This window comes from Chiloscyllium punctatum, chromosome 30 (assembly GCF_047496795.1).
Source record: "Chiloscyllium punctatum isolate Juve2018m chromosome 30, sChiPun1.3, whole genome shotgun sequence".
NCBI classification, from domain to species: Eukaryota; Metazoa; Chordata; class Chondrichthyes; order Orectolobiformes; family Hemiscylliidae; genus Chiloscyllium; species Chiloscyllium punctatum.
In genome coordinates this window covers 6,850,100-6,869,043 of record NC_092768.1, presented here as the reverse complement: position 1 = coordinate 6,869,043, position 18,944 = coordinate 6,850,100, and the positions used below count along the sequence as shown (strand labels likewise).

At 44.1% G+C, this 18,944-nt stretch overlaps 1 protein-coding gene across 12 annotated transcripts in view; it reads left to right on the top strand.

Moving 5' to 3' along the window:
* LOC140455148 (ras/Rap GTPase-activating protein SynGAP-like) overlaps positions 1-18,944 on the top strand; it is a 1,171,996-nt gene that overhangs the window by 131,688 nt on the left and 1,021,364 nt on the right. For all 12 annotated transcript variants that reach the window (XM_072549832.1, XM_072549831.1, XM_072549829.1 and 9 more), the window contains one exon: positions 15,413-15,532. In XM_072549832.1, coding sequence (XP_072405933.1) covers positions 15,413-15,532 — 120 coding nt within the window. The remainder of the gene's footprint in view (positions 1-15,412; positions 15,533-18,944) is intronic.

Below are 18,944 nucleotides of genomic sequence, written 5' to 3'. Positions count from 1 at the left end.
ATGGGTTAAAATATGGTCTGACTGTACTCTGTATTGATCTGTTACAGTGTACTCTGATCGATATATTACAGTGCAGTCAGACTATGGCGTACTGATGGATCTGTTACAGTGTGGTCTGAGGGTGCTCTGTATTGATCAGTGTGCTACATTGTGATCTGACTGTACTGATCGATATTATACACTGCGGTCTGACTGTATTCTAATATTGATCAATTTCTTAAAGTGCGGTCTGAGGGATCTCTATTAATCCATCTGATACAGTGTAGTCTGACTGTAGTCTGTAGTAGTCGATCTGTTACAGTGCGGTCTAAGGGTACTCTGCAGTGATCGACCTGTTATAGTGTGGTCAGACTGTACTCTACTTATCAATGGATACAATGTGGTCTGACTGTTGTCTATATTGATCAATCTCTTACAGTGCGGGGTGGGTGGGGTCTGAGGATAATCTGTATAGATTGATCTGTTACAGTGTGGTAGGACTGTACTCTGGGTCTGTTACAGTGTGGTCTGATAAACTGTATTGATCAATCTGTTACAGTGCGAACTGTGGTGTTCTGTATCGATCGATCTATTACGGTGCCCAATGGCTATACTTTATATTGATCACTCTGGCACAGTACAGTCTGAGGGCACACAGTTATGTTCAATCTACGACAGTGTGGTCTGACTGTACTTTGTGTGGATCAATCTGCTACAATGTGGGCTAAGGGAATTCTGTTTTGATTGGTCTGTTACAATGTGGACTGATTGTATTCTGTATTGATCGACATGTTACAGTGCAGTCTGAGGTAACTTTGTATTGATTGATTGCTGCAGTCCAGTCTGGGGTTTATAATATTGATCGATCTGTCATAGTGTGGTCTGTCTATACTCTGCATTGATCGAGCTGTTACAGTGCGGTCAGAGGGTACCCTGTATTGATCAATCTGTTCCTGTGCGGTCTGACTTGCTACAGTGCAGTCTGGGGGTTGATTATAGTTCAATATGACTGGACCCTGCATTTATCAATCTGTTACAGTGCGGGCTGGCTGTAATTTGCATTGATCGATCTGTCACAGTTTGGTCTGGGGCTTCATTGTATTGATCGATCTGTCACACTGCAATCTGACAGTACTCTGTATTGATCAATCTGTTACAGTGGGGTCTGACTGTACTCTAGGAGAAAGTGAGGACTGCAGATGCTGGAGATCAGAGCTGAAAATGTGTTGCTGGAAAAGCGCAGCGGGTCAGGCAGCATCCAAGGAGCAGGAGAATTGACATTTCGGGCATGAACCCTTCTTCAGGAATGAGGAGAGTATGCCAAGCAGGCTCAGATAAAAGGTAGGGAGGAGGGACTTGGGGGAGGGGCATTGGAAATGCGATAGGTGGAAGGAGGTTAAGGTGAGGGTGATAGGCCGGAGTGAGGGTGGGTCGGAGAGGTCAGGAAGAAGATTTCAGGTTAGGCATGTGGTGCTGAGTTCGAGGGGACTGAGACAAGGTGGGGGGAGGGGAAATGAGGAAACTGGAGAAATCTGAGTTCATCCCTTGTGGTTGGAGGGTTCCCAGGCGGAAGATGAGGCGCTCTTCCTCCAGCCGTCGTGTTGCCATGGTCTGGCGATGGAGGAGTCCAAGGACCTACATGTCCTTGGTGTAGTGGGAGGGGGAGTTGAAGAGTTGAAACACTTCAACTCCCCCTCCCACTCCACCAAGGACATGCAGGTCCTTGGAGTCCTCCATCGCCAGACCATGGCAACACGATAGCTGGAGGAAGAGCACCTCATCTTCTGCCTAGGAACCCTCCAACCACAAGGGATGGACTCAGATTTCTCCAGTTTCCTCATTTCCCCTCCCCCCACCTTGTCTCAGTCACAACCCTTGAACTCAGCACCACCTTCCTAACCTACAATCTTCTTGCTGACCTTGCCGACCCACCCTCACTCCGGCCTATCACCCTCACCTTAACCTCCTTCCACCTATCGCATTCCCAACGCCCCTCCCCCAAGTCCCTCCTCCCCACCTTTTATCTTAGCCTGCTTGGCACACACTCCTCATTCCTGAAGAAGGGCTCATGCCCGAAACGTCGATTCTCCTGCTCCTTGGATGCTGCCTGACCTGCTGCGCTTTTCCAGGAACACATTTTCAGCTCTGACTGTACTGTGTTCTGTTATAGTGTGGTCTGAATGTACTCTGTATTGTTCTATCTGTTACACTGCGGTCTGGAGGAACTCTGTGTGGTGATAATGTGATTCTGCTGAGGAATTATTATATTATTGCTCGGCTAAACTGAGTCCAGTGATCTGCACAAAAGGCCAGTGAGATAATGCAAGTTGTCTATGGAGAACACTGCACTGTGACCATGTACACATTTGCTAAAAACGCTCTTACAAATTGCATTTAGTTTACTTCAAATCTTATGAATGGGCTTTTTGTTCCCTTTTACACAGACAACATGATATTTTACATGTTGCAATCACTTTCCGTTTTGAAAGTAGGCTGCAGGAACTTTAAAATTGCCCTTTACCACAGCGACCACTCCCAGTACTTGATGTTGTGTTACTTTAGCCCTGAACTAAGGGGTTTAGTTACAAACTGTTTCAGCTCATTGTCTTTAAAGTGGAAAAGTTCTTTCAGAATAATGTTGGAAATGACATGTTCTACTGCTGCCTTTTGGTATTGACTGTTATATCAACATTCTCTAATCACTTTCTCCTCTCAAACTTGTTTCTTATTGGGAATCTCAGCAACAGCTATCAGATATTTCCACGAGACAGTTTTAACTGAGTCTTCTTAAGTGTATTTAAGAAAATACAGCAGTCGATGTAACTCTTATCTCTGTGTCAGGGGGAGACAGATGGAATGCTAGAGGGAGTGAGAGACAGAGAGAGAGAGATGGGTTGTGAGAGATAAGAGTGAGAGATATAAATGAAGGGCAAGAGTGTATGAGAGAGAGAGAGACAGATAGACAGAGATGGAAGAGAAGGGAGAAAAAGAGAGTATGCATGTGTGTGAAAAAGTGAGTGTGATGTCATGTTTTTTGCAGAGCCATCCAGGATTGTTGCAGTGGTTTGTGCAAAACCAGAATTATCGTGAGTTAAATAGATGGAATCATCCGAGTTAAGGGACAGCAGGTGTACAGGAGTACAGCACATCACTGGGGCCTTGTAAAATTGTATGTGATATACCAAATCCATCAGCATGATGTTCATACATTGTGTAGACCATTGAAAATTGAGTTTCCGTAATCCATTGATTAAAAGAATTTTATTTGCATCAATTTGTTAAGCACTGCATTAGCTATTTCTGTGCTTGAAACAGTGCCAAGTGCAGGAATGGTTTTGAGCAACAATCAAGCAACTTTGAAATTACTGAAGAACAGAAAGCTGGGAAAGGACCTCATCAGGACGAGGGGTGACTTGATCGAGGTTTAGAAGATGATCAGGGGAATAGATAGAGTAGACAGTCAGAGACTTTTTCCCCAGGTACAACAGAGTGTTACAAGGGGACATAAATTTAAGGTGAAGGGTGGAAGGTATAGAGGGGATGTCAGGGGTAGGTTCTTTACCCAGAGAGTGGTGGGGGCATGGAATGAGCTGCCTGTGGGAGTGGCAGAGTCAGAATCATTGGTGACCTTTAAGTGGCAATTGGATAGGTACATGGATAGGTGCTTAAGCTAGGACAAATGTTCAGCACAACATCGTGGGCCGAAGGGCCTGTTCTGAGCTGTATTGTTCTATGTTCTATGTTCTATATTTGCTTCAACCAACTGAGGGCTCTTATCAATCAACATTTGAAGAAAGTGCCAAAGGTAGAAGTCTCCTTCCAGATGGCGATGGAGGAAGATTAAGAAGAGGGACATTGGTGACAGCAATCTGGGATTGATATTGGTTCTGCTGCAACAACTTGATCTTCCTGTTGCAGGGAGTGGTGACACACATCTGTCTGAACAACGGTGCTAATAGCTCACATTCTGTGTAAAAATTAGGACCACAGCTTTGGCCCCATGGATCAATGGGCCAGTGGGTAGATTAAAACGTTCAAGTCTGTTAAACATAGCTTGTGTGATCAGAAACAAACAGCAACAATTTAGACCAACAAAAAGGTTCACTGAATGGGAGAGTAGAGTTAATGGGCCAAATAGACTATGTATGCTCCTATTTTATATTCTCTTAATTCAATGAGCTGCACTGGCTCCAGAATTGTTAATGATTCAACATTAAATTTCTTATGCTTTTAAAATCCCTCTGTGGTTTCATCCCTACCTCATATCCCTCACCTTCCCCAGCTCCAGAACCTTTCAAACCTACCTGTGCACTATTCCCAACCTCTTGCACATCACCCATTCCCAATTTGGTTTGACTGGAGGCAATTGATACTTCTAAGCTTTTGGGCCCTGATAACATTCTGGGAATAGTACTGAAGATGTGTGCTCCAGAACTTGCTGCACCCCTAGTCAAACTGCAACACTGTATAGCTGTAACACTGGCATCTACCCAACAATGTGGAAAATTGCCCAGGTATGTCCAGTGCATCAAAAGCAGAACAAATCCACCATGGCCAATTACCTCCATATGAGTCCACTCTCGATTATCAGTAAAGTGATGGAAGGTGTCATCACCAGTGCTATCAAGCAGCACCTGCTCAGCAATAACCTGCTCAGTGATGCCCAGTTTGGGTTCCACCAGGGTCCTCATTACAGCCTTGGTTCAAACATGGACAAAAAAGCTGAATTCCAAGGGTGAGGTGAGAGTGACATCCCTTGATACCAAGGCTGCTTTCAACTGAGTGTAGCATCAAGGAGCCCATGCAAACCTGGAATCAATGAGTATCAGAGGGCAAACTCTCCAGTGGGTGGAGTCATACATGACACAGAGGAAGGTGGTTGTAGTTTTTGGAGGTCCATCATCTCAGTTCCAGGACATCTCTACAGGAGTCCTTCAGGTTAGTGTCCAAGGTCCAACCATTTTCAAATGCTTCATCAATGACCTTCCCTTCATCATAAGGTCAGAAGTGGGCAAGTTCGCTGATGATTGCATCAATTGTGACTCCTCAAACACTGAAGCAGTCAGTGTTCAAATACAACAAGATTTGGACAATATCCAGGCTTGGGCTGAAAAGTGACAAGTAAGATTTGCACCATATAAATGCCAGGAAGTGACCATCTCCAACAAGAGAGAATCCAATAATCACTCCTTTTACATTCACTGTTACCATCACTGAATCCCGCAGTATCAACATCTTGGGAGTTACCATTGACACAAAATTCAACTGGACTGACCACATAAACACAATGGCTACAATAGCAGGTCAGACGTTAGGAGTACTGCAATAAGTAACTCCCCAGAGTCTATCCGTCATCGACAAGGTACAAATCAGGAGTGTGATGGAATACTCCTCACTTGCCTGGATGGGTACAGCTCCAACACCACTGAAGAAGTATGACACATAATGGTGACCTTGTAATCATTATCAATTGTTGTAAAAGCCGATCTGGTTCACTAATGTTTTTAGGGAAGGAAATCCTTACCTGGTCTAGCTGCTTATATTTCTGGACCCACAACAATATAATGGAATTTTAACTGCCCTCTGAGCCATTATGGATGGATAAGAAGTGCTGGCCCAGCCAGCAAAGCTCACATCCCAAGAATAATTGATATAAACAATTTCCCAAATGAGACTTTGAGTCAGTAAAATGATGGATTTCACGAAGAACTTCATTCCATAAAATTCTGCTTGTGTTTCTGTCCCTCGCTCACTCTCATTGTCTCACTCTCTTCTCCCTTTCCCACTCCTTCTCTCTCCTTTCTCCATCCTCTTAGAAAACTATTGAGACTGAGGTCAGTGGAACGTTTTAACTGAGTTTGATTGATAGAGTCTCATAGGAAGTAAAATGGGAATGTGAACTTACAGTGCATATCAGCATGATTGTCTCAGTAGCAGCACACCATGGGGGGGGGGGGGGGGGCTGAATGGCCTATCCTGTTGCTAAGATACCACACAAGACTGTCATCTTGAATCACCAGAGGATTTCTACAGCATCTCTTCACTTCTCAGAGTGGTCCAACTGTAGCAGCTCAGAGGTCAAATCCTAATCTCTTTATGACAATTGGACATTCCAATATGACTTTAATTCTGGAATGCTTGACACTGGATAATGTTATGGACCAGGCCAGACCCCATCAAACATTTCAAGAAAGTATCCCAGACCCTAACTTTGTTTTAAGCAGATATAACGTGGGTATTTCAGAAATGATGCACCTGGTAAACCCACATAGTTTTAAACAAAACAGAGTTTATTTACAAGATTACGGAATGTTACACAAACAACAGAGAACAGAAATCAAAATAGCTTAGCCTATCCACAAACCCAACAGATTATCTCATCTTAATGATGTTGTTCCAACACTTGCAACAATCCCCATAAACACCCCTTGGCACAGAAGGTAAAATCAAACACATGGTCTAACAGGAGAGAAGGCAAAAAGTGAGTATAACCATGGACCTGCTTCTTTGGGTCCAGCAGCTTCAAAACTACCTGACTGCTTTCAGTGACTAGCCAGATCAGCAAAAGCCATTGCCCTTTCATTGTACAATAGGTCTTTTTTTAAAATTGAAAGCCTTCTGCCTGAGGCAGTATCTGTTAGCTATAATCAGACTGGCCCTAAAACTATTCAACCCCAGATTTGTCTGAGTCTATGTCTTTGATGTCTTTTCAGGAAAAAAAAGGAAAACAAAACTTTGTTAAAGGAACAGCATCATCGCAATAAAAATTCCTGTCCATGAAATCCATTCAAAGTTTTAAATCTCCTCAAATAGTTAATTTTATAATTGCAAACACACTTCTATTCATTTGCCATATCAAAGACACCTAACTCTCCAATAGCCTATTTAAACTGTCAATTAAACATTTGTATAGAGAACCAATCATTGTAAATTTTTGAAATGCAGCTCAGCATGAGGTAATAAAATTGCCTGTGGAAAAGTGTCAGTAATAAGCTGCATGGGAATGCATGATCGTCAGGGGTGTTTTCAGCCTACATCAGAGATTTATCCATCAAACCATCACACAGAAGGTTTTTTCTTAAACTCTCAGTGACAGCCTTTTTTATGTTTAAAGAGCAGGCTACTTTAAAAAAGAGATCAGCTCATGACCCTTAAATCTTATCTTTCCTATAAGGATATTTATTTCTACTTTATCAACTTGCGACTCCTGCATTGCTGGTTAAGGCCATTGCAACAGCGTTACTGTGGTCTATTTGGACTCAGCGCCAAACAGCTCTGCTGAGTCCAGGTTTCTGTTCTAAATCTTGCCCTGCTCCATTTTCCGCTACCATAACAATTGGATGTGTCAGGAATGGGGACAGGATAATCGCATCTGGGTCCCATCAGGCCTCAAAGAATTTCCTGACGCACCATGGAAATCTGACTCCACAACTTTTGACAAGCCCATATACTTGTTATGTGCTGCCTCTCATTATTTGCCAGTGAGTTTAATTTGGAGTATAATTGACATGAGTTGTGAAAGTCAATGCTGCAGCCGATGTCCATTGTGGTGCAGTAGCTAGTGACATTAACTGCTCCAGAGGTGTGTAATAACATCTCTGAACAGGCCAGTTTTAGAAAATATCTATAACCTATCCTGCCACTTTCCAAACGGGAGAGTTAGCTTGACATTTATACCTGATATTTTGCATAGGTTTCAGCAGAAACACTTCTGTCCCTGACTGGTATCACTTATGTGATAATGGAACAGACAAGCAATAAAAACCAGATGAACCATGCCATTTATCTGGCCCTTTTAACAGTCAAATATCCTAAAGCGTCTCACAGGAGCATTGTTAAATTGATGTTGACAAAGAGCCACAGCAGCAGTAACGTGGAGATGATATTAGTGAACGAGAGGACAGGACTACAGCTGTGGAAATAAATGTTTAAATCACGCATGGCAGCTGGTGGACTAAATTCAGTTCATAAATCTGGCATGGAAAACTAGTGCCAGTAATGGGCATCATAATACGGGTGGATTGATTGTGATGTAAAAGAAAACCCATCTGCTTCATTAACTTAAGGGATGCACTCTGCTCAAGTTACTTCGTCTGAGCTCTGTGTGATCATCTTGTGCTCGAGAACTAATCGTACCCCTCACTAAAACATACCTGTGCAACTGCAATATGGGCATCGACTTGACAATGGGGAAAATTATTCACAGAAAACAGAGACCATCCAAACAGGCCAAACATTGTCCCACTGGGCAGTGTCACCAACAACACTGTCAAACAGGATTCACTTGGCAACAACCAGTTCGCTCTCGATCTCATTCCGGACTCAGTGCACAGTGGAGCTGGATTGTGAAGACATGGCGAGGTGAAAGTGGCAGTCTTTGGTGCTGGGGTAGTGTTTGAACATGTATCAAGGATTCCTGGTGGAACTGAAATCTGTGTGAATGGGAGGGAATGTGGGGAGGGAGTTGGGGAAGCAGTGGTGTGGGGAGGTGACGAGGTTGGAAATGCTTAATCTAATATAAGATGCCTCCAAATACTCTACAGCCAACAAAATAATTTAAAGCACCATTGCAATTTAAGAAAACTTTCTACTGTTTTGGAGTGGATATTCCCTCTGTACCAAAATCAGGCACTCTGATCATTTCTTTCAACACCGTGTTAGCAGGGTTTTGCTGTGTATGTATTGACTGGTCGGCACCATATGTTACAAAATGGTGATATAGTTCCAAGATTACTTCATTGGCTCTAGCTGGTCTCAGGATGATCTGAGGGTTGTCAAAGATATTAAAGAACACTTCCTTGGTAAATGTGACTTATTTATCTTATTGGAGCCAGAATGTTGAAATGTGAACCAATCAAGATGTTCAAAATGGGAACAGGATTTGACAGGGTATGGATATACCAAGAAACCCTATTGGAGATCATTGAGAATGAGTGGCCAAATATAAAGCATAGAAGATAGACTGAATATAAGCGTAGGAGTACATCATTCGGTCCTTCAGGTCTGTATTCAGTATGATCACGGCTGGTCATCCAAATCATTACATTGTTCCTGCGTTCTCCTCCATACCCTTCAATCCCTTTAACCATAAGAATCCCTTGAAGCCGTTCAATGTTTCAGCCTCAACCAGTTTCTATAGTAGAGAATTCCACAGGCTCACCCCTCTCTGGTTGAAGACATTTCTCCTCATCTCAGTCCTAAATGGCCTGCCCCCGTATCCTTGGAATGTGACCCCTGGTTCTGGACATCAGGAATGCCTGATGATTAAAACTGTAGCCAGGCCAGTCAGGAGTGAAATCCGGGAGTGCGATTTCGATCAGACAGCGGGAGTGGAGCAAAAGACCAGCCATGATTTGATTGGAAGGGGAGGAGCAGCTGAATGGCTTTCACCATGACCCAAGCGACAGTTTGTTGTTCAGGGGCTGTGGCTGTTGGCACTGAGTACTTCCTGATTTCATCTCGTCAAGTATTCATCTTGAAACTTGTTCTATTTCTGTCAGGTTTCCATCACTGGAAGGCAAATCTGAAATTACAAGTGGGTCTGCTTCATCTCATTAATTTTCTGTAACAGGCTGGTTCTATTTATTAAATTCTTATTGCAACCTTGTCTTTTGCTGCCCTTTACAGCTGTTCAGATGTACGGATATTACAGTGAACAACTCCTCCACGTGGTGTGAAGAGTTAATGAAAATTCCAGAATGATTAATACATCCGGATAAGGTTTTGTGAAGGAAGGGCTGTGCACTGCTCTGACCTCAAGCTGGGCTGGTTTTAGCCTGGCTCACATCATTCGATTGATGAAGAGTCTGTGAGTGGGCAGTGCCCTGAGGACTTGCCTCAGTGTTGTCTGGTGAGACCTGTGAAGATAGCCCTCCAGCATCCTAAATTGTCTTCCCCTGCGCTCAGTCCATGACCCTGGGGAGGTCTTGCCAACTCTTTCCTCTGATCGTGGTGTGGAATGCTTTCTGTCCTTCTTACACAGTTGACTGGCCTCAGCTGAACATCTTTGAAAGCTGGTCCCTTCAACAGTACAGCCTTCTCTCTCAGTGCTGCACTGGGAGGGTCAGCCTGGATTTATGTGACCAACGCATTCGATTGCCCCTGAGCTGCGGCTTGCACTCACCGCCAGCAGAGCTCTTCACTGAGCCCACGCCAAGATCACCACAAAGAGGGCATCAAACTTGAGGTCTTCCTATCTTACAATGCACTAGGGTGGTGCACTGGAAATCCAGCTCCCCTATCATCCCAGAGCCATCACAAAAGCTAAACATTTTATCATAGCATGCTGAATTTTACTGGACTCTTCAGATTCAGGTGAACAGAAAGCGTGGACCAGGATTCTGTACTTCACACAATGGAACCAGGATTATGTACTTCACCACTGGACATTAGGGGCAATTTAGCATCTTTAGACTGTGGGAGGAAACCAGAGCACCCGGAGGAAACCCACGCAGACACGGGGAGAATGTGCAAACTCCACACAGACAGTCACCCGAGGCTGGAATCGAACTGGGTTACTGGTCCTGTGAGGCAGCAGTGCTAACCACTGAGTCTGTGCCACCCCCTAATAATTTAACAAGATTTACTATAACAAACAATCAAGGAACAAGAGTGCACCACTCAGCCCTTCCAGGATGCTCCACCATTCATTCTACATTCCCGTGTATCCCGATAGTCTTTCATCCCCTTGGTAATCGTAAATCTGTGAACTTTTGCCTTGAAAATATTTTAATATTCTGCATCTTTTGCCTTTTGAGGAACATTCAGATAAATGTTTTTTTCCCTCATGTCTGTTTTAAATGGACTAGCCCTTATTTTTAAACTATTATCCCTAGATCTAGATTCCCTGACAGAAGGGAATATATTTTTAATGTCTGCCCAGTTAGGTCCCCTCAGAATATTATCTGCAGTCATCTCAGACTCTTCTGAACTCCAGGGGACACTGGCCGAACCTGTCCAGCCTTTTATCATGTTGCTTTAATATTTGTTGTAAATAAGTGATGGGAATAATGTTTTTAAGCTTTTTGCGCCAGTTTGCTGTTTTTCCATTTCCCGAGTTGTGAGCAGAGGAAGGGAACAGGGTGCCTGTCACCGTTAGCCCAAAGCAGCAAAGGCTGCAGACTGCTTCCAGCTGCTGAGAGAGATTCTCGATCAGGAGGGGAATTGACTTTTGTTGGGGAGAGGGCAGGAAAGTGGAGGTGAGGAATGTTGGATCACCCATGATTCTACTGAAGGGTAGAGCAAGCTTGAGGGGCTGAATGGCCTACTCCTGTTCCTTTTCCTTCTGTTCTTACGATGGTGTTTAGTTGAGTACGATCATAGTACTCGACAGTTGCTCTTCGGAGGTGTGGACTTGTTGGGCCGAAGGGCCTGTTTCCACTCTGTAAGTAATCTAAGTATCTAAGTATCTAAGGTCCAGTCCATCGTACTGGGTCATATCTGCTGTAATACAGGGATGTTTTGAAGTTGAAGGTGTGTACTGTACCTTTAAGTCAGAGTGAAAGCTGTTTTGTACAAAGACCTTGCAGCACTGGTCATGTGAATGGTTAGCAGTCTCTGAGTGTACTGGAAAGTTGAAAATATGGAACATTTGGCTGTGAAAGAAATATGTGAGCTTTGGTTGCTGTTTTGACAACCATTTGAATTTAGCCAATCAGTTTTAATTATGCTATGCTCCAGGATACTAAAAAAACCAATCCATTTTGAATTTATTGTTTTGCCAACATCGAACCAATGAGACAACCTGATGCTGGGGGTATAAAGAAGCAGGCATTTTGACAGAGAGTGAGACCAACTGCCATTGACAGAGTAACTGCCAGCAAAACACTCTGTATCAAAGGTGTCTTTTTTATATGAACCATCTTTGCAGCAAAACACCAAAGACAACCTAGAGAAATCTTCAGCCAGAGGGAGACAGACACTGACGACAGCCGCTGCATGTTTTGAAATTAAGTTGATGTAATTTTCATACAGGCTTTTATTTGGTTAGCACTGCTGCCTCACAGCGCCAGAGACCCGGGTTCAATTCTCGCCTCAGGCAACTGTCTGTGTGGAGTTTGCACATTCTCCCCCGTGTCTGCGTGGGTTTCCTCTGGGTGCTCTGGTTTCCTCCCACAGTCCAAAAATGTACAGGTTGGGTGAACTGGCCATGCTAAATTGCCCGTAGTGTTAAGTGAAGGGGTAAACGTACAGGAATGGGTCTGGGTGGGTTGCTCTTCGAAGGGTCGGTGTGGACATGTTGGGCCGAAGGGCCTGTTTCCACACTGTAAGTAATCTAATCATCTAATCTAATATATTGTCGTAGAGTTGGAAGCAGATAACACACATTTAAGAGAGGGGAGGCTTAGAGTTGTGAATAGTTGTTGATTATTGTTCATTTTTAGAGTTAAAGAATAAATTTATATCTTTTTCTTTAAATACTGGACATTGGGAGTTTTCTGTCACTCATACTCATTGTGTACAGATTATGAGGTGAGATGAGCTTTTCTGAGTGTTTGGTTTCATTAACAGAAGGTCTAACTGCCATGTCTAACAGGGGCCCAGTAGATCATGCTGTGCAATATCTGCTATAATCTAATCACACAGATACCCAGTAGATCGTACTGCATGGCATCTGCTGTAACAGAAACACACAGGGGCCCAATAGATACTACTGGGTGACATCTGCTGGAATATAATCACGCAGGGGCACAGTAGATCGTACTGGCTGATGTCTGCTGTAATATAATCACATGGGGACCCAGTAGATATTACTGGCTGATATCTGCTGGAATATAATCACGCAGGGGGCTCAGGTAGATGATGCTAGGTAATATCTGCTGTAATATAATTACACCAGGGTTCAGTAGACCATGCTGGGCGATATCTGCTGAAATATAATCCCATGGGGGTCCAGCAGATCATGCTGGATGATATCTGCTGTAATATAGTTACACCAGTGTCCAGTCAAACATGCTGGGCGATATCTGCTGCAATATATTCACATGGGGATCCAGTAGATCGTACTGGCTGATGTCTGCTGTGATATAATCACACAGGGGCACAGTAAATCGTGCTAGGTGATATCTGCTGTAATTTAATCATACAGTGGTCTGGTAGATCATGCTGGGTGATATCTGCTGTAATATAATCACACAGGGGCACAGTAGATCATGCTGGGTGATATCTGCTGTAATTTAATCACACAGGGGTCTGGTAGATCATGCTTGATGATATCTGCTCTAATATAATCACACAGAGGCACAGTAGATCATGCTGGGTGATATCTGCTGTAATATAATCACAGAGGGGCACAGTAGATCATGCTGGGTGATATCTGCTGTAATATAATCACACAGGGGCACAGTAGATCCTGCTGGGTGATATCTGCTGTAATATAATCACACAGGGGTCTGGTAGATCATGCTTGATGATATCTGCTCTAATATAATCACACAGAGGCACAGTAGATCATGCTGGGTGATATCTGCTGTAATTTAATCACACAGGGGTCTGGTAGATCATGCTTGATGATATCTGCTCTAATATAATCACACAGAGGCACAGTAGATCATGCTGGGCAATATCTGCTGTAATATAATCACACAGGGGCACAGTAGATCATGCTGGGCGATATCTGCTGTAATATAATCACACTGGGGTCCAGTACATCATACTGGGTGATAGTTAGATTACTCACAGTGTGGAAACAGGCCCTTCGGCCCAACAAGTCCACACCAACCCACCGAAGCGCAATCCACCCAGACTCATTCCCCTACATTAGCCCCTTCAGCTAACACTATGGGCAATTTAGCGTGACCAATTCACCTAGCCTGCACATTTTTGGATTGTGGGAGGAAACCGGAGCACCTGGAGGAAACCCACACAGACACGGGGAGAATGTGCAAACTCTACACAGTCAGTCGCCTGAGATGGGAATTGAACCCAGGACTCTGGCACTGTGAGGCAGCAGTGCTAACCACTGTGCCACCGTGCCGCCCCGTGCCGCCCCATGTGATTAGATTACAGCAAATATCGCCCGGCACGATCTACTGGACCCCTTTGTGATTATATTACAGCAGATATTGCCCAACACGATCGACAATGTCCCAGTGTGATTATACTACAGCAGATATCTGCTTCCATATAATCACATGGGGGCCCAGTAGATCAGATTGGGCAATATCTGTTGTAATATAACACAAGGGGGCCCAGTAGATTGTGCTGGGTGAAATCTGCAGTAACGTAATCACACCAGGGTCCAGTAGATTGTGCTGGGCAATACATGCTGTAATATAATCACATGGAGGCTCAGTAGATCATGTTGGACAATATCTGCCATAATATAATCACACCAGGGCCCAGTAGATCATGCTGGGAGATATCTGCTGTAATATAATCACACCGGCCTCTAGTAGATCATGCTGGGCAATATCTGCTGTAACATAATCACACAGAGGCCCAGTAGATCATGCTGGGCTATATCTGCTGCCATATAATCACATGGGGATCCAGTAGATCACGCTGGGTGATATCTGCTGTAATATAATCACATGGGGGCACAGCGGATCGGACTGGGCAGTATTGGCTGTAATTTAATCACACTGGGGTCCAGTAGATCATGCTGGGTGATACCCCAAATTCTGCAGGCACCCTGCCTCTATTCCTGATGAAGGGCTTTTGCCCGAAACGTCGATTTTCCTGCTCCTCGGATGCTGCTTGACCTGCTGTGCTTTTCCAGCACCACTCTAATCTAGTCAGTAATTTAATGACACCAGGGTCCAATAGATTGTGCTGGGCAATATCTGCTGTAATTTAATCACATGGGGATCCAGTAGATCATGCTGGACAATATCTGCTGTAATATATTCACATGGGGCCCCAGTAGATCGTACTGGCTGATGTCCGATGTCTGCTGTAATATAATCACACAGTGGCCCAGTAGATATTACTGGGCAATAACTGCTGTAATATATTCACATGGGGCCCCAGTAGATCGTACTGGCTGATGTCCGATATCTGCTGTAATATCATTACACAGGGGCCCAGTAGATATTACTGGGCAATAACTGCTGTAATATAATCACACCGGGGTGCAGTAGATCATCTTGGGCGATATCTGCTGTAATTTAATCACACAGGGGCACAGTAGATCGTGCTGGACGATATCAGCTTTAATATAATCATATCAGGGCGCAGTAGATATTACTGGGTGTTATCTGCTGTAATATAATCCCACACAGGCCCAATAGATCATGCTGATCTGGCCACATACAAGTCTAGTGGGTTATCTGGAGTACACCATACAATTCAGATGCATCTGTTTCTGAAGGGAGAGTCTCCTGTGGATATAGATGAATTTTGATGGTAACTGTTCTGGTTTCCTTGCCTCTGTTTCTGACCTACTCGTTCCTGTAATTCTGAATCCGTCTTCTCTTTCTTTCACCCACCACAGGCCGCTCGCCACCACGCGTCCTCCAGCCAGGAGGTTGGGACGGTCTGGGTCGCGGGATCCTTCATAACCGGCACCAGCGCTGCTCCATGATCGCTCGTCCTGAAGCTCAGTACAAGTGGGGTGAGTGCTGTCCTCCTTGTCCCCCACTCCTCCTTCTCTGAAACACACCCTCCTCCTCTCTGACTGTCAATCCTTCATTTTATACCGACTGCCCTCCACCTGCTGTGCTCTCACCAGCTCCACCATTCTCAGTAATTGTGATCACTGCTCGCCATTATTACAAAGCCAAGTCTTCTCTCTCGTCAGATAAGGTTGTGGGCTTAAGGCTGATAAGGGTCTAAGGCTGACATCTCCTCCTGAAGGTGTGAATCTTTGGCCGCCTGTGTTCACTTTAACCAAGACTTTGTGCAGCTGCAGTAAGAACTCTCCCACCTCACGTCCATTCCAGCCCTCCAACCAAAATCAGGGCAATGTTCGATTTGTCCTTGCAATTGCCTTCCAAGCCTGTTCATTCCATCTTTATAATCATTTTAACAGATACCTGAGCTTCTGTCTTTTATCACGTTAATGAGGTAATTTCACATTAGTCTGCATAGAAAATGGCCTATCACAAGTTGCCCATTCACTTCACTATCAAAAGCTCTTAAAGCAGTTTGCTTCCAAAGGTGTTGTGCCCAATACTGTTGATCTGTGTGTTCATGGACAACTTTGGGAATCTGCCTTTCTTTGCCAGTATCTCAGCTGCGAATGCAGATGGACATGAGGCTTATCTATCTATTCATATATATTACATTCACAGATTGGACATGAGACCATTGAGACAAAGCTGGTCTCAGTATTTGCCCTCCTGTGATCTATTTCTGTCTTAAGTACTGCCCAGAGAGATGGATTGCTGGGATTCCGTATTATTGCCACCCTAACCACAGGCAAATTCCTACACACCCGCCAGCCTTGAACACCACACACCCAGTCACCTGCCTCAGTCAGTAGATCCCTTGTTTCTGAATCACAGGGTGGGGGCTACAAGCTGCAGCCCAGAGGCTGGAGCAGATATAACCAAGGTGTGCACCCTAAGCTGTACTGACGTAATGCCACCCCATCGGAGGAGTTTGCCAGATAGAGCTGTGGTTAGGGTGGCAATAATGCGGAATCAGATGGCATTGAATACACATAGTGGCCCACCCTGTTAAGATTACCCTCTGAGAGAAGAAATTCCTCCTCATCGCTATCTTAAATATGCATGGCGGCACGGTGGCTCAGTGGTTAGCACTGCTGCCTTGCAGCGCCAGAGATCAGGGTTCGATTCCTGCCTCAGGTGACTGTCCATGTGGAGTTTGCACATTGTCTGTGTGGGTTTCCTCCGGGTGCTCCGGTTTCCTCCCACAGTCCAAAGATGTGCGGGTCAGGGTGATTTGGCCGTGCTAAATTGCCCATAGTGATAGGTGCATTAGTCAGGGTAAATATAGGGCAGGGGAATAAGTCTGGGTGGTTTACTCTTCGGCGGGTAGGTGTGGACTTGTTGGGCTGAAGGGCCTGTTTCCATACTGTAGGGAATCTAATCTCATCTAAAAACTCCTTACTCTGAGTGAATGCTCTCTGGTCCTAGACTCTCCCACAAGGAGAAACAACTGTCAAGTTCTGTAAGAATCTTGTGTGCTCAACCAGTCTCCTCTCTGAACTTTCATGACGACAAGCTTAATCTGCTCAACCAGTCTGCCTAGTAAAATCCTTCTGTCCCTGGTGTGAATCTAATAAACCTTTTCTGGATTGCTTCAAAGTCAGTATATCTTTCCTTAGATAAGGAGAACAAAACTGTTCTCTGTATTGTAGTTGTGGTATGACAAGTGCCCTGTATAATTTTAGCAACAGCTCCCTACTTTTACACTCCACTTCCTTTAAAATAAAGGCTAACCTTCCATTTTATTTTCTCTCCTCCTTTTGTCCCTTCATTACTAAGTAATTTTGGAACTTGTTCGTGTCTTTTACTGTGAAAACCAATGCAACGTATTCATTCAGTTCTCTATCGTTTCCTGCTTCCCCATTATTATTTCCCCAAAAGCATTCTCCCAGGCACCTATGTTCACGATGCCTTTTCCCTTCCTTTGTATATATTGAAAGAACTCTTGTTCTCCATCTCTATACTATCTGCTTGGCTGCCTTCATGATTTATTTTCTCCCTTTTTATTATTTGTTTTGGTTGTCTTTTTTAAGCTTTTTAAAGATTGCCAATCCTCTCATTTACCACAAGTCTTTGTCACATTATGTGGTTTTCCTTTCAAATTAATCGTAAGTCTCTTTGATGAACTCTGGCCGGTTTATCCTGTTCCTCGACTCCTTCCTCACTGAGGCATACATATTCTAGGGGTTCAGGCGCATAATTCTTTGAAATTTGTGTTACATGTAGACAGGGTGGTTAAGAGCAGTTAAAAACAATGACCGCAGATGCTGGAAACCAGATTCTGGATTAGTGGTGCTGGAAGAGCACAGCAGTTCAGGCAGCGTCCAACTTATTTCATTGCTCAGATCTTTGAGTGTAGGAGTTGGGACGTCATGTTGAGGTTGTACAAGGCATTGTTGAGGCATCTTCTGGAACACTGTGTCCAGTTCTGGTGACCCTATTAAAGGAAGTATATTACTAAACTGGACATAGTTCAGAAAAGATTGACCAGAATGTTGCCAGGAATGGAAGGTTTGAGATATAAAAATAGACTGGAAAGGTGGATCTTTTTTCACTGGAGCATGGAAGGTTGAACGGTTAGTTTATTGGGGTTTATAAATTCATGAGGGATAATAGATAAAGTGGGTGACAAGGGTCTTTACCCTTCTTCAGGGAGTTCAGGGCTTGTTTTTAAGGCCAGAGGAGAAAGATTTAAAAAGGACATGAGAGGCAACTTTTTTTACACAGACGGTGGTTTGTGTGTGGACCGAACTTCCAGAAGAGGTGGTGGATGCAGGTACAGTTACAACATTTAAAAACACTTAGATAAGTTAATGAATGGGAAGGGAGGGATATAGACCATCAGCAGGCAGGTGGGACTAGCTCAATTTGGGCTTATGTTTGGCATGGACTGGTTGACTGTTTTCCTGCTGCATGACTCTACATGTGGTGAATTTTGAACAACAAATACCTGGTCAGCCACATTTGTGCTAAACCACTTTCCCAGTTCACTCCAGCTAACTCTGCCCTCATTTAAATGCAATCAACCTGTTTAGAGTTTAGCACTGATATTTCTGATCCAGTTTCTCACTGTCAACTGAATTCTAAATCCTATCATGCTATGGACATTTTTCCCAAGGAGATCTTTTATTCTCAGCTGAATGATGCATTTTTTTTGGCTAGGTACGATTTCTATTGAGTTTTTTTGGAGAGCAACTAGAGGCCCGGCGACCTTACCAAATTTACCTCCTTAACTACTTAACCCACCCCTGTGGTGTCCCACCCAGCCAATTCTAGTCCCATCTTGCAATGAACTATTTCTGGAAAAAAAATCACTATTCACCGGATACCCTGGAATTTCTCGTGCCACCATCA